Genomic DNA, 10,515 nt, shown 5'->3' with positions numbered 1-10,515 from the left:
TCTAGCTTGTCCATTTCTTTGTTTTTTTTTGTAATTTTTGGAGTCATTTTCTGTATTGTGCATTAATTCTGGGCTTTTTCTGCCTTTTTCCCCTTATTTTTTTTAATGTTAAAAGCTCAGTGACAAAATGTATCCACAAAAAAGTATGAACAAGAAAATAAAATACTACTGACTAAACTGGCTTGTCCTGCCTTTTTCAGTCCACACTTAAACCAACTTTATCATACCGGTATACGTTTCATTAGTTTGTATATTCCCTTATAACAAAATAAAGTAAGTAGGGGTGAGTATTGGCAAGGATGTTGCAATACGATATGTATGACAATACAATATTATCGCGATATATCGTAATATTCTACCCAGTTAATATCAAAAGTAAACGTAAAGATGAAAAAGTTGCTGTAGATGTTCATCAGAAGATATTGATCATTCAGAGGACAAATTGAGTCAAAACTATTTGCTTCAAAACATCCTATTTATTATTAGTGTTTTTGCACATTTTCACTGAAAAAAAGAAAATACAGAGTCACACACTGCCATCATAAAATAAAGTGCAACAAGTTTCTTTTCACTGAAACTACTGTGTGGAAGTCTCAAAGTAACCATAACAACATAATGACATCATTGCAACAACTGTAAGTGAGAACATTAAGGATAAATCATCCTGAGTTACTGACAATGCACAACAATAAGAAAAAATAATTTCTCCTATTGTGTCAGTTTAAACACTGATCTTAACAGATTATATGAAAATAAAATGTCTGTGCATACATAAAAATTGCAAGTGCATCAAGTAACCATTGCAACACACTGAAAGCATTGTAACCACTGAAATACTGCACAAATACACAAAAATATTGATTAAATATAAAAAAAACAAAAAAAACATCTGTTAGCTATATTGCACGCTAAACACTTTTTCAAATTTACCTAATGCTATATATGGGACGACATATTGTGCAACAAGATATCACAATATTAAAACCTCACAAAATGCAATAGATTTTTTTTAAATCTACATTTGAGATTTTTTTTTAAATCCACAGAATCTACAACACACCAAACAATTACCTCAGCCAAGGACTTAATTATTTTCACCAGCATTTATTTGTTTGTTTGTTTGTTAGCAGGACTACATCAAGAGTACTTTTGACCAAATTTTAACAAAATATAGACCTTACGTCATGGTCAATTCCTTTATTTATCCGAGGGGATCCAGATCATCGTACTGCTTCTGGATCACTTTAAAAAACCAAAAAATCTCTATTTCTCATCATTTCAAAAATCTGGGTTCATAATTGACCAATATTGAATAAATTTTGACTCAGTTATGTCGGGTTGGTTCTTTAAAACCAGTGATTCTCAACCATAGAGCCGTGGTCCATTCTTGGGCCATGGGTGTTAACTATTGGGCCGCGAAAAACTTTCAGTTCCGCACCTGTGGGCCTCGAGGGCCACGGGACCAAGGCAGTGAGGCGTTACTCAGTTTTTTGAACACGCCCCAATAAGCAGCAGCAGAAGAAAACAGGTGCAAACTTTTGGCTGAAGTTATAGAAAAGTTTTTAAAACAAAAAAGTGAAGATGAAAGTGATGCCACCCCCTCCTCAAAGGCGAATTTTTTTACAAGGTTTTAGCTTGTTAAACTGTAAATGGACTTGATTTTATTGAATAAATATCAAACCAAGACTCGGATCAATTGAAATGAAAGTGTTAACATTTAAATGGGCCACAGGCCACTTTGTATTAGGAAAATTGGGTCCTGAGGTCAAAAAGGTTAAGAACCCCTTCCTTAAATACCCTAATGAGCATTACATCGTGATTTTCGGAAAAAATGGGGGTGCCGTATACCGTATTTGGACCTACTATATTGTTATTGATAGGAATATTAATTTTGTTAAAGCCTTTAAAGTGTGAAAGATCATAGTACCATGATTTTTACTTTGTCTGCATATGCTGTTGAAGGTCAACGCAACAAGAAGTGCAATCTGTTTAAGACACCCACCTCTACCTAATACACAGGTTTTAGGATTGGGGAGAAAGTCGCAGTACCAGGAGAAAACCAACACAAGCACATGGGGAACAGAAAAGTCCCAGGTATCCCGCTCAGGAACCATGGCCTTCTTGAGTTATACAGTATATGATTGCGAAACATGACCCAACTTTGCTTTCCCCTTTTATAATTCATAGATTGATTTCATTCTCAATCACTTTAACTTTACCTTTACACCTAAAGTGTTACAAACAAGATAGATGACATCACTTTTTCATGAAATCTTTTCAGCACATATAGGTTTGATCGTTTGTATCCCTACATAATCAAAAACATTTTCTTAGTAATTTTAACTGTTCTGTTATTCATTCATCACTAGGGATGTAACGATTAATCGTAAGGCAGTTAAAAATCGATTCATAGGTATCAAGGTTCACATCGATGCTGTGAAAAATGAATCGCAGTACTTTTTTTTAACCAGCAGAGGGCGAGTGTTGGCGGCGGGCAAAATCTGCTAATACTTTCTTTCTGGCCGCCTTCTACTCTTAAACATATTAATGAATGATTACTTACCCCTTTAGTACCGAAAAAATTTCTGTAATATTACACGAATATCTCTGTAAAAGTCACGTTTTTCTATTAGCTCTGTCTGCTAGCATAGCATCTCTTCAAGATATCTGCATGCCAACCGACCACTGGGATACCAGCGCCCTCTGCTGGTTCAAACAAATATTTGACCTAAATACAGTAAAATGACTGTTTTTTTTTTTTTGTAAGTCCAATTGTTAAGGCACAAAATACATTTTCAGTTGCACTTTTAAAAAGAAAAAGAACTATTATGCAGTTTTGAATTGTTTACTATAGAACCAAAAAATAAGCTTCTTCTTCATTTGTATTATTCCTTTATTTATTTCATTCAAGATTTACTTTTAGTTAAATTGCATTGTTTTGAACAGTTTATCAAGGGATTCTTTTGACAACGAAAAATTGTACAGTATTTTCCCAAAAAAAATAAAGGAATATTTTTCAGTCATTTATATACAGTCCCATTTTGTAAAATAAATCGTGAGAGAATCGTATCGTGAACCCAGTATCGTGAATCGAATCGTATCGGGAGTTGAGTGAATCGTTACATCCCTATTCATCACACATCAAATAGGAGGATCAGTTTCAGGATATGAATAAGGTAAAAAGATCTTTTGAGAATTAAGAATGAGCCCGCATTGGCTGTTGAAGTTTTTCAAAGAAAGAAAAAAACTATAAAGGTCAGCTTACAGGTCACAGTTCCTTTAGTAAGGAGGAGGGTTGATCATTATGGGCTGGATCACTCTTATCTTTTTCACCCTGCTGGCACAGATTAGATCAGAGAATCAATCATGTACCTTGATTGGACAAACAGGTTTCATGGAGTTTTCTAAAGAAGGGGATCTAATGATAGGAGGGGTTTTCTCAATATCTAGTACACGAAAGCGTGTAGATAACTTCTACCAATCTCTACCTGATACATACTGTACAAAGTAAGTGACTACACATTCAAAATAATGTTAATGTGTCTGTAAAATATTTCCATCAATAATTGTATTTTATTACTCATGCATTTCTTTTCAGGTTGAATGATAGAGAGCTGAAATTTGCCAGAACGATGATTTTTACAGTGGAGGAGATCAACAGAGATGCATCCCTTCTACCTGGTCTCACTTTGGGTTACAGGCTGTTTAATGGCTGTGGGAGTGAAAACCTCCTCAGGGCAACTGTGGAAGCGATGAATGGTAAAGACTCTGATGGCTGCAACAAAAAACTTCTGGCTCTTATAGGCCATTCATCATCTGGAGTGAGCAACGACATGAATTATATGCTAAGTTTATTTTCATTCCCCCAGGTAAATATTCAAGGCAAATTGGTATTTTTTTTTTTATACATGTGTGACCTTAATCTGTTAAATGTGTTTTTTTTCCTTCTGTTTTCTAAGGTGAGCCACCTCTCAACTTGTAGTTGTTTAAGTGAAAATAGACTCTATCCCACCTTCTTCAGAACAGTTCCAAGTGACCGTTTCCAAATCCATGGTTTGGTGCAGCTCATGAAATACTTTGACTGGCGCTGGGTTGGAGTTATCTACAGTATAGGTTTATATTCAGAGAGTGGTACTGCTGAATTTGTTAAGGAGGCAAGTAAAGAGGGCATATGTGTTGAATATGTCCTTCCATTCCGCAAAACAAGTTCCAAATCGTTAGAGTTGATAGTTGAAACACTGAAGGTGTCCACATCAAAGGTAGTCCTTTTGTTCTCGTCTCTTTTTTATACCAAGTCCCTGCTCCAAAAACTTGAACCCCACAACATAACAGGAAAGCAGTGGATTGGCAGTGAGTCTTGGATCACACAATCAGAAATGGCTTCTGATCAGCGAAAGAGCATTTTACAGGGGGCGATAGGTTTTGCTCTACCTCGGACCTCCATAGCAGGTCTTGGTGACTTTCTTCTGAGCCTAAAACCTTCTGATGAGCCAAACAGTACTATGGTTAAAGCTATCTGGGAAGAGTTTTTTGATTGCAGCTTCTCGCCGACAAATACATCCACAATGTGCACTGGTGCAGAGGATCTACAGACCGTCTCTGCTGCCTACACAGACGTAACATTTTTCAGGGAAGAGAATTACGTGTACAAAGCTGTGTATTCCTTGGCACATGCCCTGCATTCACTACTGAAATGTTACAATGGTTCAAACCCAGCTACAGGGAAGCCATGTGTGAAGAAGCATGAAGTTCAACCCAAATTAGTAAGTATACTTGGGCACATAACTGCATTTAAATTTTGACAATAATTAAGAGTTTCAAATACTTTTTAGGTTAGCATTTGATCATTTTATTATTCTATGTTTTTTTAGGTATTGGAGCACTTAAAACTTGTAAATTTCACGACAAAGAATGGAGCCAAAGTTGCATTTGATGAAAATGGAGATTCTGGTGCTCAGTATGATTTGGTGAACTGGCAGATAAAGGAAGATGGCTCAGTTACAGTAGTAAATATTGGCCATTATGACAATTCGTTGTCCAAGGAAGAACAATTCAGATTTAAAAAAGACACCAACATTGTTTGGGGAGGAAACATGAATCAGGTGATATACTTTTTCTTTCTCTCTCTTTTTTTGCTTCTTTTGCAATTTGCATGATGTTAATGTTACAGTAAAGCTAAAAAAATTAAGTGGCTTATAATGATGCCTTTGGAATTCTGCTCAAGGTACCTAGGTTTACAAGTACGAGTCAATTGTCACTCGTAATGTTCCAACTTTTCATGTTGTGCTGAGAAAGTTTATATTTAAATGTATGCTGAGGTTATCGAATTCAAAAAAATGAGTTGATCTGAACATTGGTTGACAAGATATTCCTCCTGCTATTTGAAGCATTGGCGGGAATGTTTGTATGTTTTAACTATATGTGCTATGTGAATATGTTGTACTTTGTTGTTGTTTGTACCTCTTTTATATGGACCGAATTGGTCTGAAACAAAGTTGAAATGAAATGAATAACAACATGCACATTTTCAGAAACATTTCAAAGCAGATATTGATGGCAAAGACAACGTTGTTTTATTTGTTATGCAACCTGTTCTTCCTTTTGTGGGTTGTTTTTTTGCTTTATCAGGTGCCACGATCTGTCTGCAGAGAGCCGTGTCCACCTGGGACTCGAAAAGCAATAAACAAGAATAGACCCATTTGCTGTTTTGACTGCTTTGAGTGTCCTGAGGGAACAATCAGCAATCAGACAAGTGAGTGAAGTTTCCAACTAGTCAAGAAAATAATGTGGCTCTCCTTTTTTTCTTTTTGCTCTTGTTGTTTATTAGGTCAAAGATAAATATTTCTTCTAATATTAACCTGCGTAATGTTGATTCTTACAGATGCTCCAGAATGTTTGATGTGTCCACCTGAATTATGGCCCAATGAAAAGAGAGACGCATGTATTCCTAAACCTATAGAGTATCTTTCTTACGAGGAGATCATGGGAGCCATTTTAGCTGCAGTTTGCATAGTTTGTGTATTTTTTGCTCTCCTGATATCAATCATATTCATTACACATAAGGAGACTCCCATTGTACGAGCCAACAATTCTGAGCTGAGCTTCTTGCTGCTCTTTTCGTTAAAGCTGTGCTTCCTGTGCTCTCTGACCTTCATCGGTCGACCCACGGAGTGGTCGTGCATGCTGAGACACACAGCGTTTGGCATCACTTTTGTTCTCTGTATTTCATGTGTTCTGGGGAAAACAATTCTGGTTTTAATTGCCTTTAAGTCAACACTTCCAGGCAATAATGCCAGTAAACGGTTTGGACCTATACAACAGAGAATATGTGTTTTGACATTTACTCTCATTCAAATTTTGATTTGTATTCTATGGCTTACACTCAATCCTCCGTTTCCTTACAAAAACATGAAGCATTACAAAGAGAAGATTATCCTTGAGTGTGCTTTAGGATCTCCAGTAGGGTTCTGGGCTGTGTTAGGTTATATTGCAATTCTTGCAATCCTCTGTTTTATACTTGCTTTTCTTGCAAGGAAGTTGCCGGACAGTTTCAACGAAGCCAAACTGATTACTTTCAGCATGCTGATTTTCTGTGCAGTTTGGATGACATTCGTTCCAGCGTATGTGAGCTCACCTGGGAAGTTTACTGTTGCAGTAGAAATATTTGCTATTTTGTCCTCCAGTTTTGGTTTACTCGTTTGCATTTTTGTTCCAAAATGCTACATTATTATTTTTAGGCCAGAACAAAACTCTAAAAAGTTCATGATGGCGAGAAAGCAAACAAAAACCTTTTGAGGGAAAAAGATTGAGGGGGGGAAACTGCTTTGCTGCTTAGTTTTAGCAAACTCTGTAACTGTGAACAGCAGTCAGTGATATATTGATATTTTGTCTTGTTTTGACATAATAAATTACTTTGAAAAATTAAACCTGTGCCCTTGAGTGAAGTCATTTTGTAGTTTGAGTATAACAGACTACAATTTCACTAGGGGTGTTGAAAAAAAATCGATTCGGCAATATATTGCAATATTGCGTAGCTCGATTCCAAATGTATCTATACATTTATTTAACCAGGAAAGTGTTTTCCACTGCAGGAGACATTGTAACTGCACAAAGAAGTGCACGAAACCCGGCCATGTTGACCAGCTTGTGATTTTTCAATAAAATCTAAAAAGAAACTACTAACTTTCATCATTTATTTGTTGTTCTAGGCATATACCTCAGTCATGTTGCACTAAAGTCAAAGTTGGTTTAAAAGCCACTGGCAGATTGTATGTTATTTTTTATTTTAAGTTGTTGGCACATGGCATGTTAAAGCCAATGTTTTGAATGTAAAATATGCCAATAAAATATATTTCATACATAATGTTCTCATGAAGGTGTACAAATGTACAGATTAGTTGTTTCTTACGTCATATATTTTAAAAAAATTGAAATAATTGCCTTATACTTTAATATTGGGATATATTGTATCGTTTCGTGCCAGATGCCAGGCAATACACACCCAATACCAACAAAGTTTCATGTTGGATTAACCCTTTTATAGGGCACTCATTGAAATATTTTCATGTAGAAAATAAAGTTTATTGAAGTTAGCATATTTGGGTCCTTGCCAGTAAATGGTGAGAAAAAATCCAACAAGTGTAAACAGAAAATGTAAGAAAAGTATAGAAAAGATCAAAAGAACCTGCATTTTTTTTAACATTAGATCATCACTTACAGAAAATTACAACACAAGTGCTGACAGACACCTGTCAAACGCTTAGTAAGTTTAGACACCCTCATTTGGTAGTAATCAAAAGATACACTCACTGTTCATGCTGAGGTCTCGTAGATGCAGATTACAGGTCTGTAGATTACTTGTATAAAGGCATGGAGGAGTGAGAGAGCAATTGGGGTGTTGCTACAGTGTCCCTGTACAGGCTGAGGAACATCAGCACTGGTGGTCAGACGGTCAACAAATGAAGATGAGCTTCTTGTGGAGCTATACAATAGGTGTGGCTGGCTTCTGGCCCCCTAAACACTGCCTGTACGCAACCCAGGTATGCCTGACATCAATAATGTACGCAAACAAATTCAGGTACCAACTTTAAGACTTCATGGGGGTAGGAATGTGCAATATTTTATCGTTTATGATTTATCATCAAAAATATTCTCACCGGTAAGAATATGTCATCCAACAATATAATCGATAACTTCCCATGTCGGAAATTAGCGAGGGCCACGGGCCATTTGTCCCTCAATTTAGCCAAGAATGCCCATAAAATCCTTGTTCCACAAGCCAAAACTGCCCCTGTATGTTGTCAACGTATTATTCTCTGGTACGGAACGCTGTTTACGGGAACTCCATAGCGAAGCCTCCACGGCCGCGGTGTGCACCACCCCTCCCACCCCCAGCTCTCACACCCAGAGACGGTGGTGCTCTTCACGGCTACCTGAAGCTGCGATACTACTCGGTTAAGACCAGACAACCATCCAACAAAGTGAACCAATCCAAGCTCCTCCATCAGATCCGCCCAAAGTTCCACAAACACGGGGACAGAGATGAACCCGCAGCAATGATTATGAACTGTAAACTCAACTAAAGCTAACTATGCTAAGCTAACACACCGACACACAGACTGGGCTAAGAGCTAATGCTAACCACTCCATATAAGGAATAGGCCAAATAAAAAGAACATTTCTTACTGTCATAAAACCACAGAGAGCCACCAATTAGTTTATGGTCAAATTTCACACTTGTATGGAAGAATAAAAACCTAAACGTGTCACACGTTGTGTGAAATAAATGTTAGTATAATATCAATGTCACGATTCATCCGTCCAAACTTGTGAAACGCAATATTTTTTTAATTATATTTAACGTGTTCACAGACAAAGCTGATCCTATTAGACTAATGTAACTATTGAGATTATTATCCCTAAATATACTGAATGATTAAATCATCAGCTTGATCTGGTTTAATTATAGGAAATCAGAGAGTTATTTATCAACCATAACTTTATGTAACTCATAAGATGAATCAAACAAGATTCAGCAACAGTAAAAACACTGATGGAGTCATTTGTGCTTTTCATGTGCTTTTTTTTAGAAAATAATTAGCATTTTTGCTTCTTCTCACTCATTTTCCAGGTTGCTACAAAGCGATGAAGCCAAGGATGTTGCAATACGATATGTATGACAATACAATATTATCGCAATATATCGTGATATTCTACCCAGTTAATATCAAAAGTAAACGTAAAGATGAAAAAGTTGCTGTAGATGTTCATCAGAAGATATTGATCATTCAGAGGACAAATTGAGTCAAAACTATTTGCTTCAAAACATCCTATTTATTATTAGTGTTTTTGCACATTTTCACTGAAAAAAAGAAAATACAGTGTCACACACTGCCATCATAAAATAAAGTGCAACAAGTTTCTTTTCACTGAAACTACTGTGTGGAAGTCTCAAAGTAACCATAACAACATAATGACATCATTGCAACAACTGTAAGTGAGAACATTAAGGATAAAACATCCTGAGTTACTGACAATGCACAACAATAAGAAAAAATAATTTCTCCTATTGTGTCAGTTTAAACACTGATCTTAACAGATTATATGAAAATAAAATGTCGATGCACTTGCAATTTTTTTGTATGCACAAAGTAACCATTGCAACACACTGAAAGCATTGTAACCACTGAAATATTGCACAAATACACAAAAATATTGATTAAATATAAAAAAAAACAAAAAAAACGTCTGTTAGCTATATTGCACGCTAAACACTTTTTCAAATTTACCTAATGCTATATATGGGACGACATATTGTGCAACAAGATATCACAATATTAAAATCTCACAAAATGCAATAGATTTTTTTAAATCTACATTTCAGATTTTTTTTTAAATCCACAGAATCTACAACACACCAAACAATTACCTCAGCCAAGGACTTAATTATTTTCACCAGCATTTATTTGTTTGTTTGTTTGTTAGCAGGACTACATCAAGAGTACTTTTGACCAAATTTTAACAAAATATAGACCTTACGTCATGGTCAATGCCTTTATTTATCCGAGGGGATCCAGATCATCGTACTGCTTCTGGATCACTTTAAGAAACCAAAAAATCTCTATTTCTCATCATTTCAAAAATCTCGGTTCATAATTGACCAATATTGAATAAAATTTGACTCAGTTATGTCGGGTTGGTTCTTTAAAATCAGTGATTCTCAACCATAGAGCCGTGGTCCATTCTTGGGCCATGGGTGTTAACTATTGGGCCGCGAAAAACTTTCAGTTCCGCACCTGTGGGCCTCGAGGGCCACGGGACCAAGGCAGTGAGGCGTTACTCAGTTTTTTGAACACGCCCCAATAAGCAGCAGCAGAAGAAAACAGGTGCAAACTTTTGGCTGAAGTTATAGAAAAGTTTTTAAAACAAAAAAGTGAAGATGAAAGTGATGCCACCCCCTCCTCAAAGGCAAATTTTTTTTACAAGGTTTTAGCTTGTTAAACTGTAAATGGACTT

General features: G+C 36.2%; 1 protein-coding gene across 1 annotated transcript; it reads left to right on the top strand.

Moving 5' to 3' along the window:
• The first annotated feature begins 3,370 nt into the window (after positions 1 to 3,370).
• LOC114474122 (extracellular calcium-sensing receptor-like) lies at positions 3,371 to 6,795 on the top strand. Its single transcript, XM_028464164.1, has 6 exons — positions 3,371 to 3,507; positions 3,599 to 3,869; positions 3,960 to 4,763; positions 4,872 to 5,102; positions 5,629 to 5,752; positions 5,882 to 6,795. Exons 1-6 carry the CDS (start codon positions 3,395 to 3,397, stop codon positions 6,793 to 6,795), a joined length of 2,457 nt encoding a protein of 818 aa, XP_028319965.1. The 5' UTR covers positions 3,371 to 3,394.
• The last annotated feature ends 3,720 nt before the right edge of the window (positions 6,796 to 10,515 follow it).

This window comes from Gouania willdenowi, chromosome 13 (assembly GCF_900634775.1).
Source record: "Gouania willdenowi chromosome 13, fGouWil2.1, whole genome shotgun sequence".
Taxonomy (NCBI): domain Eukaryota; kingdom Metazoa; phylum Chordata; class Actinopteri; order Blenniiformes; family Gobiesocidae; genus Gouania; species Gouania willdenowi.
The sequence above is the reverse complement of the archived record's forward strand: the minus strand, read 5'-3'. Positions and strand labels throughout refer to the sequence as shown.